A 25518-nucleotide genomic window follows, 5' to 3' on the forward strand; every position below is an offset into this window, starting at 1 on the left:
TGCATTCATTACATATCAAGGGAGACATCTGTGGCCCAGCCGCCCCCAGCGCTCCCCGCCCGGCAGCCCCAGAGCCCAGATGCACACTGGGAGGCTGATGATCACCACGGCTCCAAAGCAAAGCAGGACACGCTGTCGAGTCTCCCCTTTCACGCGTGTCGGGGCTGAGCTTACTGGAAAGGCGGCAGTGGTCTGTGGACCAGCTTCGAGGATGAGCCCAGTTTTCTGGATGCTGCGTCTGCTGCGACCCCGTTAGCGAGACCCCACTAGCTGATGAAATGCAGCTGTCAGGTCATCTAATCCCTGTCCAGTTTCCTGCAAGCTGTAACCTCGTTTTGCAAATAACCAGGGGGAAAAGCCACACTGTTTCCATAGTGACAGCGCCCAGTGTCTGCCATCCTTACCGGCCGATACATGTGAGGTCTGGGAACGATAAATCAGGTATTTCAAAGGTGACCATTTCTACAGAACCCACATCACTGTGGCTATCTTTAGCATCTCCAGGAAAAGAACTCCACTAGCCACGGCTTCACTGACCCGGGGCCCCACGACCTGCCTGGCGCACCGGGCGCCCCCGCCTAGCTACAAAGCCTCTGCCTTCTGTTCTATAAAACAGGACCCAAGGCCCAGGCCATAAAGGAGATTCACTTCATCTCCCAGGTACTCATTCACCCAAACTCCACACTGTTCCATGAGTCCCTCTTATCTCATCGTCTCTGGGGAGAGGAGCACAAGCAGCGGCCCGAGACCATGTCCTGAGGATGGTCAGAGAGACCTGGGGACGCAGCTCTGTGAGACAGTGAGGGAATAACCCGGGGAGAGGGCAGGGAGAGCTGGGAAACCCAGCTCTGAGTGGCAAGGGGTGGCGGAGGTGAGGGGTGGAGAATGGAGGGAGGAGAGCCAAGCGTGTGGGTGGGGCTGGAGCCAGATGTTCACAGAGAACAGCAGGGTCCTTGTGCCGTGTCCTCAGCATGTGGGCCATCGAGCACTGCTACAGAGCCCTCCCCCCCCAGAGCGGCAGTAGAGGTAGTAGCTACAGGCCAGGACAGAGACTTCAGGAGGGACAGGCAACTGTCTGTGAGGAAAAAAGAGACCTAAAATAGCTGAAGCAAATGAATAAGCAAAATATGGTACATCCACTCAATAAAATACTACTCAGCCAGGAAAAAGAATGCCTCCCTTCTGGATGAATCTTGAACACATTAAGCTAAGTATAAACAAAAAAGCGAGTCACAAAAGCACACGGAGCAGATGGTTCCATTGATAGAAAGTGTCCAAAACAAGCAAACCTAAACACAGGAAAGAGTGGCTGCTCGGAGCTGAGAGGAGGGAGGAATGAAGAGGGACTCTTTAAATGGCCCTGGGGGGCCTCGCTGGTGGCACAAGGGGTTAAGACACAACCTATGAAGCAATCCGGGGCCACTGCAGCATGAGTTCGATCCCTGGCCAGGGAGCTACCCACATGGGGCAGCAGACCCCTCCAGTCCTGCCCACTGCTCCCCTCACAGTGTTTTCTGTCGTCTGCCTGTTCTGCTCCCCACTCTGTCTCTGGTGAATTCTCTCACCCCCCACACCTCGGGCCTGTACCCCAGTCAGGGTATGCAGTTCTTGTGTGCATAGTTCTTGTATGCATAAATAAATCTTTAAAAATAAATAAATGACTATGGGGTTTCCTGTACAGGTGGTAACAAAGTTCTGGAACTAGACAGAGGTGATACCCAACACTGAGTGCATTAAATACATAGTCAAATAGTTAAGACAGAGAAGTTTGTTATGTGCAGACACACACACCCACCACCCCAGCACAGAACCAGCAGGCCATCGAGCAGGAGACAGAAGATGAAGGCCAACACGATGGCAGTGACCACAGCAGCATTCAGAATCCAGCCCCCCGGCCAGCTCTGTTCTCAGGCTGACCCACGTGCACCAGCAGAACAGGCTCAGCCTCTCACAAGGCACTTCTGTGTGATGTTCTATGATTCTGTCACTGCTGGCGCCAGAACCAGTATGTCTGCCTCTTGCAGTTCTCGCCAATTCTGTCCTCCCCTCCCCCTTGAAGTGACACGTCCCACCTGAGTGGCAACACAGATGGTTTTGGTTGGAAAAGAGAAGGCCTAACAGGGAAGCAGACAACAAAGACAGTTTCTAGCTGTTCTGGAGGTCACACAAGTCCCCCTAGTTGAAAAGCACCTCCTCAGAGGGGCACAGTCGAATGAACGGGAACTGTACCATCTCACCTGGAGATAGCTAGTGCAGCTCCTGACCATCCTCAGCCCCGGGACTGTCTACACCACCTGCTTATAGCAAGACTCAGAGGACGCGCCACAAGGCCCTGCCCCAGAGGTGGGCACTCTCATGCTGACACATAAGCTTGCGTCCCGGCCTCCTGAGAGCTGGGGTAAGAAACCTCGAAAGGCTTATTCTGTGAGGTAAAAATGATGAACAGGAAGTAAAACAGCCATCGTGATGAAGCAAGTGGACACCCCAAGCCAATAATGGCAGCAAGACCTTTAGGATGCAGAACAGACTCTGGGAAGTCCTGGGTTTTCTGAACGAAAGAAATATTTGAATGAGGAAGAAGCAATAGAAGAGAGGGTGTTTTAACAGCACAGTTTGACTCCATCTGTGCCAATCGCAGCTCAGAGGTCACTTTTTTGTATCTTGGTAACAGGAATTACGAAGTCAGAGACGGCAGCTTCATCCCCAGGGCAGGACAGCGCCTCCCCTCGGCCCCGCTTCAGTCCTGGAGGCCACCCGCTTCTGAGCCTCAGCTCCCATCCACAGGCCAACTCAGCAGGGGCTGCGGGCTCTGCACACGTCAGGGAACCCAGGGCTGGTGGCGAAGCAGGACAGAGCTGGCCTGGTCAGCACCCACCAGCTTGTGTCCACCGCACCTCTGCTGTCCTACACTATGATCATGATGGTTTCCTGCTCAACAACGAGGCTTCTGCCCACACTGCCAATGCTTCTGAACGTGACCAGCTGACCACCTGGCTGGACTGTGAAAAAGAACATGGTGAAAATTCACAATTTTTCAGAAGCACAGGGACTCTGGATTCTTGGAGATTGTACAATATGAGAAATGGAGCCAAAAAATCAACCCGTATTCTTTACACTCAGCTGTTTGAGACAGGAGCTGGTGTCCACTCTTCTGGAAGGGGTGCCGAGCAGGGAGGCACTGAGTCCTCCATGGCATCCACACCCGGCCTCTGTTGGCCAGGCTGGTGATGGTTCCGCTCACGCCGCCATCCTCCCCAGTAAGCACAGGCCACCCCGCTCCTAAAGGGAAAGTCACTGTCTTGGTGGTTCTTCAAGGCAGTTTTCCAACACCCTTCGAAGTCACTGATTCTGACGTTTTTGTTCTCAAAGTCTCTTCAGCAGCATGGTAATTCACATCCCAATGTGCAGGAGAGAAGGGCCTGGAGGCCTCGCCCTACAGCCTCCAGGGAGGTTCCAGCCAAGGTCACCAGGAGCAGGGAGGGCAGCCTCTGTGTGTCCATGGGCTGGGGACCCACCCTCGCTGCAGAGGCTCATGAGCAGAGATCAAACAGGCCGGGGAATGTGACAGCACTTCCCTTGTCAGAGGCGCCCGATGTTTTAGGAGAGTTTGTGCTGGGAAATGAAGAAGCCCTCGGGGCAAAGGGCCTCTGTTTCTCAAGAACTCCAGGGTCTCACACCCCAACGAAAGGAGGGGGCAATGAGAGGGGGGGCACCGCACCACTTAGGTCTACGCCTCGAGTCTTTCCCGGACCCAGCCAGAAAGCAACCGAGCATCTTTGGACACTGTCAGCTGAGTTAAGCCAGTCACTGCCTTCTTTCTGCTTCCGTTTCCCCACTGCCAGGGGCAGGGGCAACAGCCGTGCCATCTCGGGGTGCTGTGGAGACTGAGAGAGACAACTGCCCCTCCCTGTACCTGTCACTGGCGAGTGCCAGCACACCTGAGCAGCCGAACCCAGCGGCAGCATCACCCCAGAGTCCGGAGGGACGTGGCCTCACTCGCAGTCAGGGAGTTGTGGAAAAGTCAATGGGAAGGCCTCACAGTCTGAATTCAACTCGCCAAAAAGTGCTCCCCACCCACTGTACCCCGTCAGTGGGGATTCAGAGCCACCCTAGCGGACACCATCCCCTGGAAGTGCCCCACCAGGGTCCATGACCGCATAGGAAGTTTCGCTTAAAACTGCATTTTGAGCTGCTTCTCTGAGGTCAGATGTGGCTGGCTATTTAGCACTTTGGCTCAGGTGTCAAAGATGAAAAGCAAAATATAGTCTCCACTTAAATCAGTTCTGCTCCAGGTCTGGCCAACTTGCCAGAAGCCTGTGCTGTCTGAAAACAGGCGCAAACGGGCAGCGCAGGCCCCTCCACGCTCAGGCGCACCCCGCAGGGACACACCCCAGGGAATGCCTTTGAATTTTTTAATTTAAAGAAAAGTATGATAGTATTTCAAACCAGCAACTGACCCTCACACCAAATCAATGGTCTGGGAATCTGTTTCCTTCAAACTAAATTTGATGGGGGGAAAATGGGAAAAATCATTTTGAAATCCAAGCAGTTAAGTGCAGGGAGAAGGCATTACCCCGGCCCGTCTGAAAGCATGGTATGAGGTCATCTCACAAAGATTTTATTTTCCACTTGCCCGCTCACTCCTCCCCCAGGTGCTACCGCAGCCACTTAAAAACAAGGAGACACATAACCCAGGTAACTGGGCTCCCACTGGAACCACCCACCCGCACCCGCCCGTTGGCGGAGCTCCGGCACCGCCGCCGGGAGGGACAGGCCCGGCAGAGCGGCCCGGCCCGGCCCACTGACCTTCTGATGACTGGAGACCTCGTCCCGGCTTCTCCCCAGCTCCTCGGCAAGTTTCACGTTCTCTTCTTGCAACGCTGAAAGCTGCTGGGACTTCTGAGCTGCTGCCTGCTTTAGGGTTTCTCTGCAAGGACAGTGAGCGCAGGGTTACCATAGAAACAAGACAGGCAAGGAAACTGTGGGAGACGACCAGCTTCACAGCACAGAGGAAAATATATCTGGGTCACGTGCCTGACAGGATCCACTCTACTGGGAGGCGCTGTGGCCTGCGGGCTCGGGGGCCAAGCGGCGCTGACCTCTGGTGGGGGCCGGTCGCCCCCAGCGATGACATTTATTTTAAACCCGATGAGCGCTCTGTGCACACTCTCACCGCCCACAAGCACCCGGCTCCAAGCATCCCCACAGTGACGGCGATGTTACTATAAAATAAATGATGGATGGAAACGGTCAGGAATCCTCTCCAGGACTGCCCACCAGGGAGTCAGATGCCAGCCCACTGCGCTGGCGAAGGCTTCACCGCCGAGGCGCGCGGCTCTCACTGCCCCGATCTGCCGTGCGTCTCTCCCAACAAGTGAAAATCTGATCGTCCCATGTGCCAGTATCCATCAGAGTCAGGTGCTGGCGTGAGTCTGAACCTATTTTTAGAACAACTTGAGGTGGGATGCCCAAAGAAAATGCAGTTTTCTAATTATGTGCCAGGTGTTTTATTTGGAAGGTCATCCCCCTGCACTAACCTACACTCGGGGAGCAAGTGAGAACAGAGCCCCGCTGGCCTGCATCACGAACATCAGCACTGAAACGGGGGATGAGCACATTCACTAGACATCTTCCCAAAACTAAAGTTAGTCCAAAATGCATATCCCAAATTATGACCCTTTACATGAGGGTATTACAAGCATTTGATCACTGCATTTTAGTTTGATGCCCTAGAAGGTTTTGATGCGATTATGAATCTGAAGTCTGTGCTGGCTAAACTGCATTTAGCGGCCTGTCCCGGTGGCTGGATTCTGAATCGAGTCAGTGGGTGTGAACCCATCCGTGCTGCATGAACATGTCTATTTTTGACTGCCATTGTCTAAGGGTGGCTGCGCGGTCCCCTCCGAGTCCTTAGTCTCTAATTCTCCATCCACCCATGGCACGCACGCTGGGAGAAAGTCAGGAAGACTTGGTTGGATAGATCTGTACAAAAATTCTTCTAGTACATTAAATGAGGGATTTTACATTGATGTTCATTTAGCAAGTGAAGAAAAAACTGAGTAGGGATTTCCAGAATCAGAAATTCAAAAGCTAGGAGGCTTGATTTTAATTATGGATCCAAATACAGACAGAGACACACACACCAGCTAAACTTCATCTTTGGGTCAAAGTTCATTAGTTCTTGACACATGAGATTTTACATCTCTCATTTTATGAAATCATCGAAAGCAAAACCTCTGGGTTCTCTGCCTTCACACAGCATTTGTGGCCTGTCGGTAATAAATCTGTGATCCTGCTCTTTCCCTTTTAAACATTTTCTTTTTTTAAGTTTCTTAAATCCTTGCTTTCTCTATTAACAGTCCATAATAAGGAAAAATCAAAACAAGGAGTCAAAGAATTATCAAAAGATCCTCTTAGTATTGATTTAACAAATATTTACTATTTCAAGATTTGCAAAATGTGTTCGTGTACACTTTTTCACTTAATCCTCAAAGTCCAAGGAGGTTAACGTCATGATTACTATTTTAAAGGCGAGAACACCGAAGCTGGGGGAGAGGCAAAGATCTGGCCCAAATCACAAAGTCAGCATGTCGTAGGGGCCAGAGAGCCGGGGCGAGGGCGGGCGGAGACCTCAGATGTGCCTCAAACACGGAAACCCCCTCACTGCTTCTGAGAACAGAGGGGCCGTGCGTGGAGGAGGCTCTGATAGCCCAGCTCCTGGAAAGAGTCTAAGGGATGATTCCGGAAATACCTGCAAATGTACTGCTAACAAATTTTTGAGCTACTTTTCTTTCTACATGACAAGACATCAGGAAACAAAAGACTGTCAGTTTTCAAGCTGGCAGGTAGGCATCCTGGGGTCCTCCCCACTGCGCTGCACCCGCAGGGCCCACGCTCTGGGGAAGGGCATGGGAGCGAGGCAGGCAAGTGAGCGAGGGGCCACAGCGGGCCACGGTCTCCGGTTCCCTGTGCTTAGTTCCCGTAGCACAAGGCAAGAGTGTTTACTATTCATTCAGTGAAGGGGGCACAAAAATGATTTTCTTGGTAATGGAGCGAGACCACCCTACACCAAGGGCCTGGAGCGGGCGAGGACCAGACCCAAAGGGGCTGTCGCAAAAGACTCCTGAGGAGCCCTGCAGGAGAGGGGCCAACTCCCAAGACCGTCCTGGCCAGGTCCACCCTAGCACTGCCCCTCTGTCACCCAGCACAGCCCAGAGGACCCAGAGGGCCCGGAGGCGGGGACACAGCAAGAGGTCTCTCCTGACACCCGAATCCCTCTTGGCAAGTATCACTCTGTGTTAAGTATCACTCACTGTGTTAAGTATCACACAAGTATCACTCGCCTTCTAGTTTAATCCAAGCTTTATGAATAAACAGGATTGAGGATGATGTCTTAAGAGAGCAGTTTAGAAGTGATGCTTTTTTTCTGTTTAAATCTTAACTATTGGATTGGCCCGACCTGGAAGAAAATGATAAACCCTCGCGGGCCAGGAGCACATGTCCCTCCCAGCTTCACCGGACCTAGCGTGATGGACATATTGAAACATTCACCAGACTCAGAGATTTTAAATTTTTTCAGTTTAAAAATGCCAGATAAGGGACCTCCCTGGTGGTGCAGGGGTTAAAGATAAGCGCTATCAAGCTATCTGCAGCCTCTATGGCCTGAGTTCGATCCGCGGCCGGGGAGCTACCCACATGGCCAGCAGACCTCTCCTGTCTCCCCGCTGCTCCCCTCAGCAGTGTGTTTCAGTGGATCTGCCTGTTCTATTCCCCACTGTCTCTGGTGAATCCTCTCACTCCCTGCACCTCTGGCCTGTACCCCAGCTCCTGCATGTATAAATAAAATAAATCCTTAAAAAAATCCAGATAAAAATCAATAACCATGACCCCAAACTTAAAGGATAAGTGGTGGTGCTGAGAAAGGAAACCTGGGCAGCCTGTTGCCCTGAGCTCAGCCTGGCTGGGAAGTAGCACTGGATTAGTGAGCATCTTTCCAGGCTCTGCTCATGTCATTTCACACGCACCCCACTTCCATGCTAGATGATCTGATTACTCTGAAAATCAAGATTATTGGTAATCTTGAAAGTGACATGCTGTTTTTTTTCTTTTTTCTCCATGGGAAGGGTTTTTTTTTTTTTTTCACGATTTATGTATTTATACAAGAACTGGGGTACAGTCAGAGGCATGGGAGGGTGAGAGAATCCACCAGAGACAGAGTAGGGAGCAGAACAGGCAGACGGACCAAAGACACTGCTGAGGGGAGCAGCAGGGAGACAGGAGAGGTCTGCCGTGCCATGCAGGAATCTCCCTGGCCAGCTGGGAATTGAATCCGCGCTGCAGAGGCTGCAGACAGCTTCACAGAGCGGCGCTCAACCCGCTGCGCCACCAGGGAGGCCCCTCCATGGGAAGGGCTTTGAGGGGTGTATTAATAAAGGGTGTGACTTTCCCAGCGTCAAGACCGGCTACTGGGCAGGTGCCACGGTGACAGGCTCCCACTTCAGTGCATGGTCCCAGGGTTCATGTGGCCACACACACCCCCCTTGTGTCCTGACCCATCACCAGGCTTATTTCACTTTGTTCCTCTAACATCTCTGTGTGGGAAGGGTGGGGGCGCTCAGGTCCGCAGGAGTATTTTACTTTATGTTCTTGTCAAGTGGTTCTTAAGTAACTGGCACTGTTCACTTTTGTGAGTTCCAACAAATTCCATAATTTCCCTCAAAGGAGCTCAACTTACATTTCTTTCCTGAATTCTTCCATTTTTTGATTCTCCACAGTCAGAAGTTCTTTGGATTTGTTCAGTTCTTCCACATTTTTCAAGTTGTTTTCTTTAAGTGTATCCAACTTAAAGACCAAGAGAAAAAGACTTGATGAAATTATTTCATTTTCCAAAGACAAGACTGGAAAGGCAAATTATAAATGAAAATACATGTTAAAAAGGGAGGAGAAATGAGTTACTTGCAAAATCAAAATTAAAAGTCACCTGGGAGAAGAAATCACAGGTGACCAAATCTTTTATAAATTGCATTCCCTCCCCCTAACATTTAGTCAGGCAGCTCCTGTACTCCTGGCCAAAATGGCATGCGGAACTTCTACATAAATAAGCAGGTCCCGCTCACCTATGTATAATTAGCAATTTTCCAGTTGAAGCATCTTAAAAAAAATCCATAAATAATCAGCAAGGATTATTCTTTATAATGAGAAGAACCCCCTTTCTAACCCACTTAAAAAATAATAATATGGTCTTGGGCCTCCCCTGGTGGCCCAGCGGTTGAGCGCTGGGCTGCAAGGCTGCCCGCAGCCTCTGCAGCACCTGTTCGTTCCCCGGTCGCCAGCGAGGGTCCCACAAAAAAAAAAATTAATAATAATACGGTCTTTTCCAACATTGGTACCAAATTTATATTGTCCTCATTACAAAAGAGATTTGAATGAGAAAAAAAGTAAATGGGAAAAGATTTAGTTATCCATTTGAACCTTGATCTGAAAAAGAAAAAGCCACATGTGAGACCGGAAAGCGCTCACACCGCACAGCCCGTGGCCTCCTGTGGGGGTGCAGTGGCCGGAGGCCCAGCTCCTGGTGGGGAAGCTGGACCCGAGTAGGGGGGTGCAAGCCACCATGGGCTGCGGGGAGAGGTGGGGTTCCACGGGTGCTCCCCAGCTAGGTGTGGGTGTCCAGGGCAGGGGCGGCCGGGTCACCCTACTGGCCTCCTGGGGGATTTGTGCAGTTAGCACCTCAGGCGGGGCCACGTGTCACCAGTTAGGAGCCCAGAAAGGGCCTTAACCACCGTCTTCCTTTCAGTGCCCTTTCCCGTCCAGATTCAGAGTAAGAAAAACAAAAAACAATTCCTAAGAAAGACACTAAGGGGAAAATTATGGAAGTAGGTAAGACTCCACATTCTGTCCTCAGAGGTTAGAGACCTACCCTCAAATCTGCTCTTCTACTCAAGCGGCCGCTTTATCTGTGTTTTTTTAACACTTTCCTATCTTTTCCTTACGCCGCCTTCTCTCATCCTACAAAGGTGCTCCTTTGCTTGTTAAGTTTTATTTACCTTACGGTTATCTCAAAATTTCATGCCTTTACAGAGTTCCTTCTTTGGCCTTCCGCAGTGAGAAGGCCTAGTTCCACGGGAGCTAGTCAGCGTGGCCGTGTCCTCGCTGGCTTTCCTTCCTCCATGTCTTACCTGCCTCGCACTTAAAAAAAAATGTCTCAAGTGCAAAAAACTTCACACAACTATTTCAGCAAGTCAATCTGCTGAGCATGTAGCAGCAGCTTCCAAAGAAAGGGTCGCTTTGAGTTCAGAGGAGGGGGGGAGCGACCCAAGAACAGTACAGGGATGAGAAATGCCACTTGTGGATGGAACCAAAATTATCTTGATGCTGCAGATTTGTCTAAGACCCAAACGCGACTCAATCAAGATAACACGGGAGGGAAGTGGTACTGAACTGGGCCTCTGTCGAGCTAGGGCTGAGGAATGGAACTCAGCAGCCTAATGCCAGGAGAAAGTTGAGGGGAAATAATGTATGTGACTTAAAATTAAAATTAAATTAAATTAAAATTAAAGCTACAGGAGCCGAGGCCATCACCAGCCTCATCAGCTCTACTGCCGAACAATTATCAGGGGACGTCACATTCTTAATGTTTCCCCCTCATTTTTAAAAGGTCTCTCCTACTAAGAAAGAAGGAAGTAATAAGCTTTATTTAATATTATCACGTTCTGGTGCACATTCGATTCCACTTGCATACACCAAACCTGCATGAGACTACGCTTCAAAAAATAAACAATCCTGAGTTAGTGATCAAATATTCCGTGGAGTCGATAAGCTGTCCTTCGTACAAAAAGCCATTTAAATCTGATTACTTCATTCTGCAGTTTTTCATTTGTTTGCTTGGAGTCCTCCAAGGAGGCCAGAGTTTCCGTCTTCTCTTTGGTCATCTGCTCCATTATCTGCAGGGCGTCTTCTGCTGTCTGAGCCGTCTGAACAGACAAGAAAGCACCGTGAGGATGGGGGACACCCCTCCCTGGGCTGCCGGGTGGGGCTCAGTGCCGGGGGGACCTGGTCACCAACCCCACCCCACACAGGACACAACAGGAAAGGCCTCTACTCTGGAGTAGAGCAAAATTAGACCCTTCTCATGCCATTTTTCAGTGAGCCCACTGTAACCCATGCATTCAACACATTCTCCACCCTGCCTACACCAACATCCTCCTGGACAGGCTCCAAGGTCAAGCTCATCAGTGTCTGGATTTTCTCAAGCACAGTTAGAAGGCTGTTCTTGCCATTTTCAAATCTGAGGCTTTGGAAGTCACTCAGAATTCAGGTTTGGAATTTTTCAAATAGAATTAAAACTATTTGGGCAAATATTCATGTGGGGCTCAAGTGTTTCATGAGAAGCACTGAATGGAAGAGTCAAGAAGAGCTGTGGAGAATGAATATAAACATGGCTGTGAATAAGAAAGATAATGTGCATTTACAGACAAATCCATGTAGGAGAAAAATAATCATAAAAATAAATCACAATCTTTTCAGGCACTTGCTGACAATTTCATGCAGTCAAATAAAGCTGATAGCAAGTCTGTGTTCCCTACTTACTAATGGAAGATTTCACAGGGAAAATTTCTACGCCAAATAGATACAATCTAATAATTAAAAGCCAATGAAAGATACTATGTTTTAATTTATGCAACAGCGCCCTGTCACCATTGCTCTTAAGCCTTTAAGAAATACAGTTGGCTTCTTCATGAAAATCTCTCCTTAATTAATCAAAAACTATATCCTTCTTATTCACAGTTTGCAATTCTTTTCCCAAACTACTGCAGTTAGCAATTTAGTAAAGAATTGCCCTTTCAAGTAGTAACAAACAGCTGGAGACAGGTAAGCGACTGATTAGATGGGGTGATTTCCAGGCATGGCAGTGAAGACACACACCTCAGCCGCGGCGGTGTTAGTGTGTTGTTAGTAGTCGGGTGCTGTCTACCTGAACCTCCTACTTTACCGTAAATGAGTGAAGTGTCTCGAGCTCTCTAATCTTAAGAGTGAGCTTGCTCTTGTCTTTCCTCAAAATACGGTTTTCATTTTGAGATTCCAGGAGATTGGATGAAATGTGGCTGTTGGTTTTGGCCAGTTGGCTGATCTCCTTCTGAAGGGTGAAGTAGCTTTCGGCCAGCTTCTCCTTTTCCTTCAGAAGCTCATCCCTTCTCAGCGTCACTTCTCGGATCTCAGCCAGCAGGCTCTTGTTGTCCTGCACCACCTTGGCGCGGTCAGCCAGGGTCACCTCGTGGTTCAGCCGGAGCTCGTCCAGGATCTTGGTGAGGCAGCTGTGGAGGTCCTGCAGTTCCAGCTTGGACTTGGACAGGACAGCAAAATCACTTTTCAGCGTCTCTATATTGGCAGCAAGTTGAGCCGTTTCTGCACTCAAGAGTTCCTTCTCCTGGATTATCTCCACCACTCTCTGCTCTGATTTAGTCTTCTCTTGGATCAGTGTGAAATTCTCAGCCCGGAGCTCCTTAGTGCACACCCTTAGTTCTTCCATCTCCCGCTCGAGGAGCAACGTCCTCCCGTGCAGTTTATTGCTTTCAAACACAGATGCCTCCTTTTCCTTTGCTCTGGCTTCTTTTTCTAGGGCCAAGGATTGCTGCACTGCCTGCGTCTCCTCCTTTAATTTCTGACACTCTTCCTGCAGGTTCAACCCGTCCCTCAGCAAGATGTTCTTCTCGGAGCAGCAAGTCTTGAGTTCGGCTTGCAAGCTCTCCTTGGCTCTCACTACATTGGTGTGTTCCCTTTCCAGATTCTTTCTGGCATTCTGAGCCTCTTTCAGCAGCAGGGACAGCTCACACTTGCTGGCCGCCAGGTCCCGGTTTTCCTTTTTCCTCTCCTGGAGCTCTTTCCTCAGGGTGTCGAGATCACCCAGCAGCTTCATCTTCTCGTGCACGATGATTCTTCTGTTTGCAGACTCCAGATCATACTTCCTTCTGAGGTCTCCTACGGCTTTGATGGAATTTTCCCTCTCGCCAAGTAAGTCGCCATTATGCATTTCCAGTACAGACTTTTCTTTCAAGAGACTCTCATGCTGCCTTCTGAGCTTAGTCATTTTCTGGCAAACCATCTCCTTCTCAGAAGTGAGGTACGTGATCTTCTCGTTCAGGCTTACCTCCAGGCGGGCGGCCTCCTCGGAGCACTTGTTGAGTTTTTCCAAGATGAGGTGATTCTCACTGAGCAGTTCTTCTTTCTCCGCCAACAGCCTCCTCTCAGATGAGGCCAGGGTTTCTTTCTCATGCAAGAGCTGAAGGCACTCGGAGTCTGTGATCTCCCGGCTGGCCTTAATCTCCTCTAGCACCTTCGTGAGGCTGGAGTTGGTGGCCTGTAGCTGCAGCGCCTCCAGCTCTGCCTTCCTCAGCGCTTTGCTGCTGCCGTCCAGCTGGGCGCGAAGACTGGTGGCTTCCGTGCTGAGCAGCTGTTGAACCTGGAGGGCGGCCTCCAGGCTGGCGTTGAGTTTCTCCTGCTCTCCAAGCAGCACTTCCTTCTCAAACTGCAGGTCTTTGTTACTCTGAGCAAGACCGTCTCTTTCCCCCTGGAGGGCTGTGCACATGTGGTCAAGAGCCGATTGTCTCTCTAATGCTGACTTCTTCTCGGCCGTGAGGTCTTCCACCTCCTGCACCAAGGTCTGCTGGTCTTTAACAAGCTCTTTGTAAGAGCTCTGAAGCTTCTCAATAATCTCGTCCTTATCTGTAGCCAAGGCAAGGTTTTCCTTGACGAGCCTCTTGACACGATCCTCCAGCTGACCCTTTTCTTCCCGGGCCTTCCTGGACTCAGCCATCATTTCCTCTTTGCTGCACCGGAGTTCTTCCACTAGCGCGTGCAGGCTCACCTCGGAGGCTCGCAGAGACTCATTCTCCACATTTATCTTTAAAAGTTCTTCCTGTGCACTGTTGATTTCTTCGAGTAGTCTCTCTCTCTCAACAGCCAAAACTTCTTTACTGAGCTGTTCCTGCTGATAAAGCTTTTCAGCATTTTGCCGTTCTTCTAAGACTTTCTCATTTTCTAAATTAAGAGCTTCATTCACTGACCACAGGTTCTGCTGGTCTTCCTGAAGCACAGTAATTTTGGCTTCCACCTCCATAAGCTTGGATAACAGTGAACCTTTCTCTAACTTTAAAGCATTGCCCTCCTGCGCCAGAAGCTGCTTCTCTGATTTCAGCCCCCTCAGCTCTTCTGCCATTAGTTCAAGCTCTTTTTTGGCTGATGTTAACAAATAGGTTAGCGACTACAGAAACAAAAGATGGAAAGAATGGAAACAAAAATGAAGTCAAGCAGACAAATGCAAGCCCAGGTAACTAATGTCACCTAAACTGTAACAGTTGAAAGATGTCTCACTAAATGTCACAGGAAACATCCGGACAAGGGAAAGGAACTGGACAGACGGAGCTCACACAAGGACAATAAAAGGCATCTTTAGCTTTGCAAAGGGCTAATAATTGGCCTATTGGATACTTGAAACAGCTTCTGAAATTATTCCTGATAGGAGAAAAAGGCAAAGTTTGATTTTGATATCAGGGATAAGATTCTTTTCTGCCATTCCAATTATTTCATTACTTTGCTTATAGAAAGGATTCATAGCAGAATTTTTAAAAGTACAATTCCAAGGCTTACAAAAAGTGAGTATGTTTTGACCCAAAAGAGGTGAGGGGGAGGGGACAGAAACTACCTGCAGGATCGCACCTGCCGGGCATCCTCACACACAGGTCTGTCAGCTAGGGTTGGCGACTCAACCTTCTTTTTCTTTTAAAAATGGATTAGTTTGGCAGTAGCTAGGCAGGATACAGCCAGATTCACAAATCATTTAATAGTTGAGTTATCTTTTCAAAATGGATTGGCTTATAGAACAATGTAACCACAGTATCTAGACCAGTGCTATCCAGAACTTTCCACAGTTATCCTGAAATTCTTTTTTTTTTTTTAAAGATTTATTTATACAAGAGCTGGGGCACAGGCCAAAGGTGCAGGAGGGTGAGAGGATTCACCAGAGACAGAGTGGGGAACAGAACAGGCAGACTGATGAAATACACTGCTGAGGGGAGCAGTGGGCGAGACAGGAGAGGTCTGCCAGGCCATGTGGGAGTCTCCCTGGCTGGTCGGGAATCAAACCCGTGCTGCAGGGCTGCGGACAGCTTCACAGCACTGTACTCAACCCACTGCACCACCGGGGAGGCCTGATGCTGAAATTCTTTATCTGCACTGTCCAGCATGGTAGCCAGGGCCACGGTGAGCACTTGAGGTGTAGTGAGGGGGGCTGAGGACCTGAATCTGTCATTTTATTAAAATTTAACTGTCTTAAGTGGCCACCCTGGCTGGTGGCAACATACTGAACAGTAGAGCCACAGTCATTGGCTCTTAACTAGGGAATGTGGGAGTTCTGTGGGGTCCCAAGTCCCTGAAGTCTTACATGAAACTCGTTGAGGGTACACATGAACCACCCTGTTGGGGAGAACATTTGAAGGCCCATCAGTCTCAGGAGCCTGCGAGTCACTGCTGGTGACAAGCACTGAAATCCACAGAAACTATCTAGAGCACTTTGTGGGGTTCGGAAGCAGTCCTGGACTGTAACCAAAGGACCTTTGTCAAACCAACCAGAACCAGGGAGACTCACACAAACCACAGACAATGCTATGGCTAGTCAGGCTGCAACAAAAAACTGGACTCTGTCCAGACAAAAGAGAACCACAAAGACAGGCCCTGGTGATTACATGCAGGATTAAGTGGCTTGTGAGCAAGACGTGGCATGGGGAGGAGGCAGCTTGATCAGCAGGAGCACGAGAGACACGTGCAAGGCTCCCAGGGGCCGGGCGCCAACAAGACTGACTCAAGGCCCTGCGCTCCTGCTAAGCCTCTATGTAGACATTTCTCTGCCACATTAAAAGAACGACCAGTATTTACTTTTCTTTAAGCAATAGGAGGTTACGTAGTCATGGGAGGCTTGAACTTCATGAAGCTACCAGAGTCAAAAAGCACCAGAGGGCAGACACCACCTGATGGACAGTGACACTCAGGATGCCAGCGTCTACTGTGCTACATGAGACTGTGCTCACAGTCCCTGAGCCCACTCCTGTCCCGTCCACAGTCCACGGGCTCCGCACCCTCCCGCAGACACAGATGCCCTCTTGGAGGACGCACTTCTCACCCTCCTGCAAGAGCTCCGAGCCAGCCCAGCTCCCCTCCCTGCTCACAAGCTCACCCTGGTCTGGGCCTCTGGCTCCTCGGCCACCTGCCTCTCCTTCCGGCAGTGCAGGGGGTAGTGGGTGGGCCAAGATCAGGGAAGCAGATTTTCTAACACAAAACCTGCTCCAGCATGCAGGCAGGCCCGGGTGCAGGCAACACAGACTGGGCGACAGCTGGAGACCGAGCAGCAGGGGCCGAGGGCACTCAGTGCAGCTCCTCCAGGACAAGGAGCTCTGGAGACTGACTCCCTCAGGACTCTCTGCTCCAGCCACTTAACTCTTGCCCTGTGCTGCTGCCTCCTCAGCGTCCCCGCAGCCCTGACGCAGCTCCAGCAGCCGTCCCGCAGCACCCGGCCCGCCCTGCTCCTACCTTGGCTTTATCGGCTTGTTTCCTCAGTTCCACCATGTCCTGCAACAAGTTGCCGTTCTCCTCCTGGGCAGCCTTCAGCCTCCCCTCTGCGTCCAGCAGCGCCTTCTGCATGCTCTGCAGGGCTTCATCGTGCTTGGCCTTGGCCTCAGAGGTGGCCTCCTCATACCTGGCTTTCAGCTCCTGACACTGGGTCTGGCTCATTTCCATCTTCTTTTCCTGCAGTCCCAGATGGAGGAGTAAGCCGTGAGCCGCCACTGTCCGGCCCCTCGCCCCCTGGCAGCAGGCAGTACCATTTATTCTCTCCTTACCAGGTCCACCAACTTCTTCTGCAGTTCTTGCTTCTCTTCCTCATGCTTTACAGCCGCTTCTTGCTGGCTCTGCTGGGCTTTGAGAGTGACTTCCCCGATGTTCTTCTGCAGGACACTTGCACTTTCATTAGCCTTGGTGAGCTTTAGCTGCAACTCTTCTACACATCTAGAACACATTGCAATATCAGGCGTCAGACTTTTCATAAGACTGCTTTAAATTCCAGAGCTATCCTTTAAAAGATTTACTGACGATTTTAGTGTCATTCGTGATTATGAATGTTACAAGTAATTAATAACACTGAAGTGTGGGAAGAAATAACACTACTTGTCCTAAAGAATGACCTTGCTGATTCTGACAGCTATATATACATTTAGAGTAACAACGAATGCAATTGTGAAGCTTCATATGTCCACAGATGAATCATGAAAAATGAGTGAAAAGGAAACATACTGGAGGAAATAAGTATTGAGAAAGTTGGAAAATTTTAGCAAACTATCAAAAACTCATAAAAGATGTTGTAAAAATGACAGTAACTACCTTGAAGTTCTGCTTAAAGATAACCGTGTCGCTGAACAAAGGTGTACGGAAAACAAAGGCCATTGCCGATTTAGAAAACAAGTGAATCGAGAACAAGGGTGGGGCGGGGTGGGCAGGGCCTCTGGACACCCCCCCATTGTCGTGGGGACCCACCCGGTGGAACTTCTCAAAGGCTTTGAGAAGTTGGTAAATAGGACTTTGCCAAGAATTTACACTTCAAGAATCAAAGTTTAGCAGCCCTAGACTGGCCCCCGAAAGTTTCTGTCTCATAAAACAGCTATTTTTATGTGGCAGCCAATGTTAAAAGAAAAACAACCAAAGCAGCAAGAACCTCAAGATAAAGATGAAAACAGATGAAGACAAAAGCAGCATCTGGGCTGAGGACAGCACAGTGAGCAGAGCAGCCAGAGGCCTGGGCCTGAAGCCTCAGAGCAGCACTGAGCCTCCCTGAGACGGGGCTGCTTTTCTTTACGATGGGAGTGATAATGCTCCTCCCAGACTAGAGAATCCCCTCCTGGGAGAGCTGTCTGCTGGCGCAGGCAGGCAGCAAGCCCATGACATGTGTGACCCTCATTACCCTGCTGGACGGAGGGGAGACAGACGCTGCGTGCCTGTCACGGACCTGCAGGCCCGAGTGACCACCACCTCCCCTATCCAGTCCCCAGCGCCCGCGGCGCCATTCTCCTCTGGCAAGTTAGCCGACCCAAGCACACGCAGAGAGAGGCGGGAACCTTGAAACAGAACAGCCTGAGGCTTCGTGCTCCCCTGAACTGGACGCCAGCTCACATCCTTCCAACATACCTTTCTTTCAGACGCAACTCGTCATTCATTTTCGTCAACTGAGAAGAGTTATCTCCTGACATTTTCATAATGTCTGCAATGTCGTTTTCCAATTTTTCCTTTGCCTTTAACAACTGCTCTTCTCTTTCATCTCTCTCTCTAAATTTTGCCTCCATATCTGAATATATACAGAAAAAAGAGCAGTGTTGCTGTGTTATAATCAACAAAAATTCACCAAGTGCATCCCATGTGCCAGAACTTGCGCTGGGCCCATTTGCATATGGCAGTCCCTGCCCTCATGAAAATGACACTCTAACAAAGAAGACAGGCAATAAACAAGAAAAATAAGGACAATAAATGGGATAATAATGGTAAGTGCTGTGAGAAGAAATACAAGCAGAGACCAGAACTAGGAAGGAGTCGGGAAGTTAACACCTCATTAGATAAGTCCTGAGAAGGCGACATTTAAGTGAAGGCCTAAAGGGCGTGGGGAGGAGGACCAGGCAGAGGGAACAGCAAGTGCAAAGGCCCCGAGGCACCAACAGGCTGACATGCGAGTATCACCATGGAGGCCTATGTGGTTGGAGAGGTACGAACAAGGGCAACCAAGATCCCAGGAGAGAGATGATGGGGCCGCTGAGCGAGATGGAGCCCCTGGGCAGTCTAGAGCAGACGCTATATGACTGGGTGGCCCGGGATTGCTCTGTGGGCTATGCTGAGAAAAGGCCAAGGGGCAAGGGCAGAGGCAGGCAGAAAGGGGGACTGGCTGTTAGAGCAGCTCAGCCAGAAGATCGTCTGGGTCAAGGATGGCAGCAGGAGCCGTGAGTCGTGGTGGGTTCTGACTTCTTTGAAAACAGAGCAGAGAGGATGTGCTGCGGGCAAGAGGATGGCTCAGGCAAGGGCCTCGTCACATTAAGTCACAACAGTGAGTGAAGAATCAGGCCCCGAACAGCACATGCTACTGGAACTCCCTATGACTGCCTCGGACCCTAGAAAGTCTACTGTGTTTAGTGTTGAGTAACCAGAGAGGTTTTCTTACCTGTCAGTTTTCCTCTCAACTTCTCCAATTCAGAAGACAGCGCAGTAAACTGTTCCTCTTTTTGGTGTAACTTATTTACAGTTTCTGTTTAGGATAAAGTTAGAAGTTTAATAAATATCCCTCATAAGTTATCTGGGAATGGTGTCCTGCAGGCTTGAGGTGGGAGGCCATGGCAATACCACCGCCCCTAGCAGCCAAGCACTGCCCGGGGAAGGGGGACAGGCTGGCAGCTCCCGCTTCCCTGACCTGTGCAGGAGGTGGTGGCAGCCATGCCTTTGCCAGGTTCGCTTTATTCCTGATGCTTAAAACTCAAAAAGCCAGAACTGAAGTTTATGTAAGAGCATACTTTTCCCAAGCACGCTTAGACTTTAATACGGAACAGGTTTTAAGTCAAAAGGAGAAGGCGCTCATGAGAGGGTGAGGCTGCAGGGAGCCGGGAGCCCAGCGCCGCCGCAGGCTGTCAGCCTGGGGACAGGAAACCAAGCCCCGGTGCCTCTGCCTCACAGCACGTGTCCGCAACCTGGAGCCCCGACGCGTGCTCCACAGACAGCACGCGCTTAGTAGGACGTACCTTGCATGCTTCTCTGCACAGAGGCTGCCTCGTTGGAAGCTTCGGCAAACTTTTCTTTCTAAAGAAGAAAGAACGGGGCATTCAGAACAGAAAGGTTTCAAATTATAGAGTTTTCATCAGTCATGGACGCAACACTGTCTGCTTTCTGTGGCTGGCTTTAAAAATAAAGTTATCTGAAAACACGTCGACATCAATCACCACTGTACGTCCATGGGATGAGGCAGTACGAGCATGAGGCCTGCGGAGGCAGGTGCCTGGGGGGTGTGCACTGACCTTCAGGGATGTGCAGAAGTAAGTGTGTGTGTGTGTGTGTGTGTGTGCGCGCGCGCGCTCAGATGGGCTTCTCCTCAGGGTCAGATCGTCTCAGAAATGTGCCTGAGACACTGAACAGAGCGCTGCAATGTTTTGAACTGGAGAGTGACCCCAGAAGCTGCTCTCTTGAAACCAGGCCTGGGTCAACTACTTCTTCAGCTGAAAGGCCCACTGCTCACCCACTGTCCCGGGTATTCTTTTCTGAACACGTTATGGGGCCAAGATAAAACCATCTCCTGATTTTCCTGTATGGATTCTGAGGTAGATACACCAAGGGAATTGTTAGATGAGCACATGTAACTAACTAGGGCGATAAAAATGTGGGTGCACAGGCCACGGCTGCCCACCTCAGCAACTCCTCCAGCCAGACGTAGGCGGCTCTTCCCTCAGCGTACACAGAGATTTACGTAAACGCTCACTGATGCGTGCAAAACTGGGCATCTTGAAAGTTCGGGGAGGAGGGCAGAGAAACGATGGGGAACTCAGAACACATTTTCTTAAAGGACAGCAAATCACAAAATGGTCATTTCCAGGCCAACGTTCCCCCTAAATGTAGCAAAGATTCTAAATACCAGAACGTCCAGCGGGGCTGCCCTTGAAGGCGGGAAAGCACAGCCACTAGCCACACGCAAAACGTGGCTGGTGCAGCCAAGGAGCTGAATCTTCAGGTTTTATTTTGTATTATTTAAATGTCTGTGGTCATAGGTGGACACTAGCGACCACGTCAAAAGCCAACATTTAAAAAAGTAAAAACTGGTAAAAGTGTCATTTAAATAAGAAAGAACCAGACACTTCTCTTCACCTTTGGTGTTAGCACAGAAGCGCGGTGGGCGGGGTGGTGGTGGGGGGACAAGGCCAATGGCCTTCCCGGTCACGCTGCTCCCCCCGGTTCCCGCGGCCCACGGCTTCCCTGTGCACTGCCGTGTGGGTGTCCCTGGCCCTGCTCATGCCTGATGCAGGAGCCAGAAGGCTGAGAGCAGCTAAGAAGAAAATGTCTTAAAACACGGGGTTAAGTCATTTCCTGAGGTACAGCAGACTGTGCTGGAGGGCAGAATCCTTGACTTGTCCGACTCCGTCAGCGCCCTGCCTGCCCCATTCACAGGGTGGGGCGATCCTGCTCGGCCTGCTGCTCCTGTCGCCACGCGAGGAGGAGAAAGCACAGCTCAGGACCTCACTCCATGTGAGGCCCAGCCCCGTGACTGGATGCCCATGCTCGGCTACACGGAGCGGTCACTGCAGTGCCAAGGGCGCTGTCCCAGGCAAAGGGCAGGCCTGATGGAGCTGCACCTACCTTCACTGCCAGTGGGGGGTCCGACTGCCCCTGATGTACTCACAGCAGTGACCAGTGAGGGTACTTACTTTAATACTTTAAAGGAGAATGCAAAGCGCTCAGGTTTCCTTTCTTTACAGAGATTTTTCTCACCAGGAACCACTCAGCCAGGCAGCGCCTGCGCCCTGAGATTCAGACGCCCAGTGGGTACTCACCAAAACCTGAAGTTCTTTCTCCACGGCCTCCTTCATTTGGCTGGCGTCACTCAAGCTTTTCTGGAGGTTAGCAAGGGCCAGCTCTTTCCCCTGCAGCTCGGTGGTGACGCTGCTAGCCTACCCCAGTACATGGTAGCCAAGCAAATGAACAAAAGGAAACGAAAAGAATGAGGAAATAAAAAAAAAAAAAAACATGTAAAACACGTATGAGAAACACACACAAACAAACAAAACTGAAAGGAATAAAGGCAAGAAGTTGCTGGGTTTTTCACACTTTGACAAGCCAGCGACTCCCCCAGTCAGTTCTAGATGGGCCTGTCTACGGATTAGTTGGAAATAGTTGGAAACATCAGCGCGACCTGAGTCAGAAAGGCTGTCTAGGACACTGACTTTCTAGGTGAGTGACCTGAGCGGTTTCCTCTTCCAGACTTTACACGCCGTCAGATGGGATCGGCAGGTACGTGTGTGTGGCCTGCACTGGCACTGTCTGTATTTTGTGATGCTTCAAGATTTCAACATTGAAAACAAAAGTCCTCTCAACCACTAGTCACCTGCGCTTTGCTTTCATTAAACCATGATGAAAAAAGCAGGCCAGCCGCTAGCTAGACATCCTCTCCTTACTGTGCTGTGTTTTGATTGGTATTTTGGAACCACGTGAGGAAATATGAGAACAATTTCCTGTAACTAGTTTCTGGTTACTTTGCAATTTTGGGCTGTTTGTCCTTCCCTCCATTAACCATCAGGACCTTTCCTACTCGGCCAAGGGTGCGGCTTCTCCCGCTGAAAGCTCAGAACTTTCACCGTCGATGGCCAGCAGGTCAACCAGCGGCAGGAGAGCTGGGAGCGTGCTCAATCCCCACACTCTCATCTTCCTTCCTTAAAAGTGAAGATGACAACAGGCTCTGTGATCAGAAGTGCAGCCCGAGTGCCTCCGACTGCTCCCTGATCAGAGCCCGCGAGCCCAGCCCTCAGGGGCAGGGGCAGCTCACAGTCTCGCCGGGCACAGGAGAAACCCTGGTGCCACAGACGTGGCCGTGCAAAGGGCCCGAGGCTGGCCGCCTTGATTTTGTGGCCAATGCTACTAATCACCCCACGACTCAAGACTCAGGGGGGAGACCATGCTCGCGGGGAAAGCCATGAGCAGCACCGAGCAGTTTGTCTCCACTAAATGTGGGATGTGAAGGATGAACTGCGTCAACTAAAGACAACACACGGCGCAAAATGAAAACGACACATGGAAGAGGATGGAGGGTGAGGGTGCAAACCTTGTCACTTGCAGCATCCTTTGCAGCCTCTAGATCCTTAATCTGCTTCTCGGCTGCCTCAAGCTGCTGCCTAAGTTTCTCCACTTCCGATTTACCTTCGGCACTGGCTTTCCGAAGCGCGTCAAGAGCCGAGAGCTTTTCTTCGGTGGCCTTGAGCTGGGATGTGAACTGGTCAATAACCTTGGTTTGGTCACCGCACTTGGCCTGCAGTACTTCTAGCTCCTTTACCTTTATCTCGGCTTCCTGTAGCTTGCTCAAGGTGTCCTCCATCTCCACCAGGTGCTGGTCCTCAGCTTTGTCCAGCTTGGACTTCATGGCCTCCAGGCTCTCCTCCTTCTCCCTGACGACCTTCATCAGCTCAGCCCTCAGTGCTTCCAGCTCGCCGGCGTGGGCAGACCTCTCGGAGTCTTGTTGGTTCTGCAGATTTTCTATTTCGTGCTGGTAATCCAGCCTCATCTTCTCTATCTGGGTCTTTAGCTCAGCAAATTCTGCGGCGTCCGTTCCCACCCCCTTGCTGAAGGATACCTTCAACTCCTCCATGGCCTGCTGGTGGGATGCAATGGCCGTCTCCAGCTTGGACTTCCACAGAGCGATCACATCTGAGTTCTCCTTGTTGGCGTGGCCGAGCTTGCTTCTCAGGGACTCGTTCTCTTTGGAGAGCTTCTCTGCAGAGGCCTGAAGAGCCTTCATCTCCTTCTGAAGCGTTTCTTCCCGGGTTCCAAAATGCTCCTTCAGGGAAGTGACTTCTCTCTGGTGGTCAGCATGGGTGGCTTCCAGCTTTTCTTGCAAAGAGCGCATATCTTGCAAAAGGGTGAGTGACATGTCGACATCTCCAGCAGGTTTGCTGGATTCCAGCCTTCTTCGAAGCTCAGCTACCTCCTGTGCTCTCAACGCTAGGTCTTTTTCTAGTTCCATTATACGGGACTTTTCTGACACTGTAGCCACCTATTAGCAGTCCAAAGAAAAAGAGTTTATTTAGATAACAAGCCGCTGATGAGCTTCTTTAGCCTTGAAGCCCTCTGACTCCCGCCTGTCTCAGGTGGCGGAGGCCTCCGCAGCGCCCAGGTGATAGCCAGGCTTGCAGGACGACCCGGCTTAAGCCCAGGTCTGGGAGGACCAATTCACAATCATACTCTTTGGCCAACCTCCACCACTGGGGTATGCTAAAGAGTCTAAAACCTGATACTGAGTTTAACTCACTCCTAAAAACATTCCTTTTTCCTCTAAAGAAGCTTAAGTCAAGGAAGCACCCATTAACTCATAATAACAAACAGCAGCTGTGACATTCCCAGAGTGACCGACCTCCTGGCACACTCCTCCCATTTCACCTGCTGCAGCCCCACCCAAGGTGCGGAAACATTTGTCTCTCCAGTGGAGGCGGTGCTGGCCAGGGCTCTCGCGGCTGCCGAGCCCTCGGGTGGGCTCGCCTGACAGGCCACATGCTGGGATGCCACAGGCTTTGAAGACTTAGGGGAAAAGACAAAATATCTTGCTGATATTTATTTTAGATATACTGTTTTAAAGGAAATGCATTAAATGTACCTGTTTCTTCCTATTAAAAGTGTGTGCCGCTGTGGGCACGAGAGGCCAGGGCACACGCTGGGGGCTGGCAGGGCCACCCTGTGGCGGCTGCAGAGGCACCTCACTTGGGTCGTGAAGAACTGACTCAGCGACCGTTTTTAAAAATGATGAAGGAAGAACGGCTACTTACCTGCAGTGCTCTGGGAGTCTCACACAGAGGCCCCCTAGTCTGACAGCGCCGGCATTCTGCGCAGCGGGTGCCTCTACCCTGAGTCTCGGGCTCCCGTCCCGCTACACCCACAGGGGACCCGCTCTTCCTAAACACCAGGGCTAGAGGGTGCACTTTGCCTGTGCCCTTTCGTCCTTGGGATATGACTCCCTCTGCCACCTGTGGGCAGGTGTGTATGGGACGTGGTGGCCTCAGGCAGGGGAATTCGTTTTTTGACTAACCTGAGAAATAGAAGGGAACATGAGCGACTCACACCAGCGAGCCCCAAATGTGAAGGCTCAAAACCCGCCCTGACTCGGGGCTCCTCTCCCACACAGCCCTGCCAACCGGCTTCTGCCGCCCCCGCAGCACAGAAACGCCGCAGCGTCCGCAGGAGGACAGAAAGGGGAGCGCGCGGCCTTCCCCACACCACAGCACCCAGTCCCCGAGTGTCTCACAGCTCATCTAAATCTCGTGTTTCCGGGGAATCGGTGTTTCCAGTTAAAGCTGCTAATTTATTTACATACTTTTTCCTGGGACAGGGGAGTCCAAGAGTTTGTTACCCCCAAAATAAGATACAGAACATTAACAAACTCCATCCAAGGCCCGTGACATAAATTAAACTCAAGAGGGCAGCAGTCCTTAATTAGCCACAACCAAACAGTAAGGTTGAGAAAATACCAAGCGAGAATCACAAGCAACGGGGCTGGACTTCGGGTGACATTTTGGCAGCACTGCCACTTTTTATTCTCTATCCGAGCACTGCGCCCGGGGTCTGCCGTTGAGGTGGGACATCCTTTGTTATTCTTGCTAATGTCCCCCCAGCACTAAGCACACCCCAATAAACTGGATGAAATGGCTTAGAGGACGCCCACGCGCTTCCTAGAAAGGAATGCAGGGAAAACGAAAC

At 50.6% G+C, this 25518-nt stretch overlaps 1 protein-coding gene across 7 annotated transcripts in view; it reads right to left on the bottom strand.

Annotated features, from left to right (window-relative positions):
- CLIP1 (CAP-Gly domain containing linker protein 1) overlaps positions 1–25518 on the bottom strand; it is a 94512-nt gene that overhangs the window by 15570 nt on the left and 53424 nt on the right. For 5 of the 7 annotated variants that reach the window (XM_054695378.1, XM_054695379.1, XM_054695381.1 and 2 more), the window contains 11 exons: positions 22880–23824; positions 21615–21731; positions 19818–19875; positions 19247–19330; positions 18229–18385; positions 16890–17055; positions 16582–16797; positions 11993–14260; positions 10857–10973; positions 8735–8841; positions 4807–4927 (listed from right to left, as the gene is read on the bottom strand). In XM_054695378.1, the coding sequence (XP_054551353.1) occupies positions 4807–4927; positions 8735–8841; positions 10857–10973; positions 11993–14260; positions 16582–16797; positions 16890–17055; positions 18229–18385; positions 19247–19330; positions 19818–19875; positions 21615–21731; positions 22880–23824 (4356 nt within the window). The remainder of the gene's footprint in view (positions 1–4806; positions 4928–8734; positions 8842–10856; positions 10974–11992; positions 14261–16581; positions 16798–16889; positions 17056–18228; positions 18386–19246; positions 19331–19817; positions 19876–21614; positions 21732–22879; positions 23825–25518) is intronic. The other 2 variants (XM_054695382.1, XM_054695383.1) reach the window with 1 other exon arrangement.

The sequence above is a fragment of the Talpa occidentalis genome, unplaced genomic scaffold, assembly GCF_014898055.3.
Source record: "Talpa occidentalis isolate TD23 unplaced genomic scaffold, MPIMG_talOcc4v2.1 talOcc4.14, whole genome shotgun sequence".
NCBI classification, from domain to species: domain Eukaryota; kingdom Metazoa; phylum Chordata; class Mammalia; order Eulipotyphla; family Talpidae; genus Talpa; species Talpa occidentalis.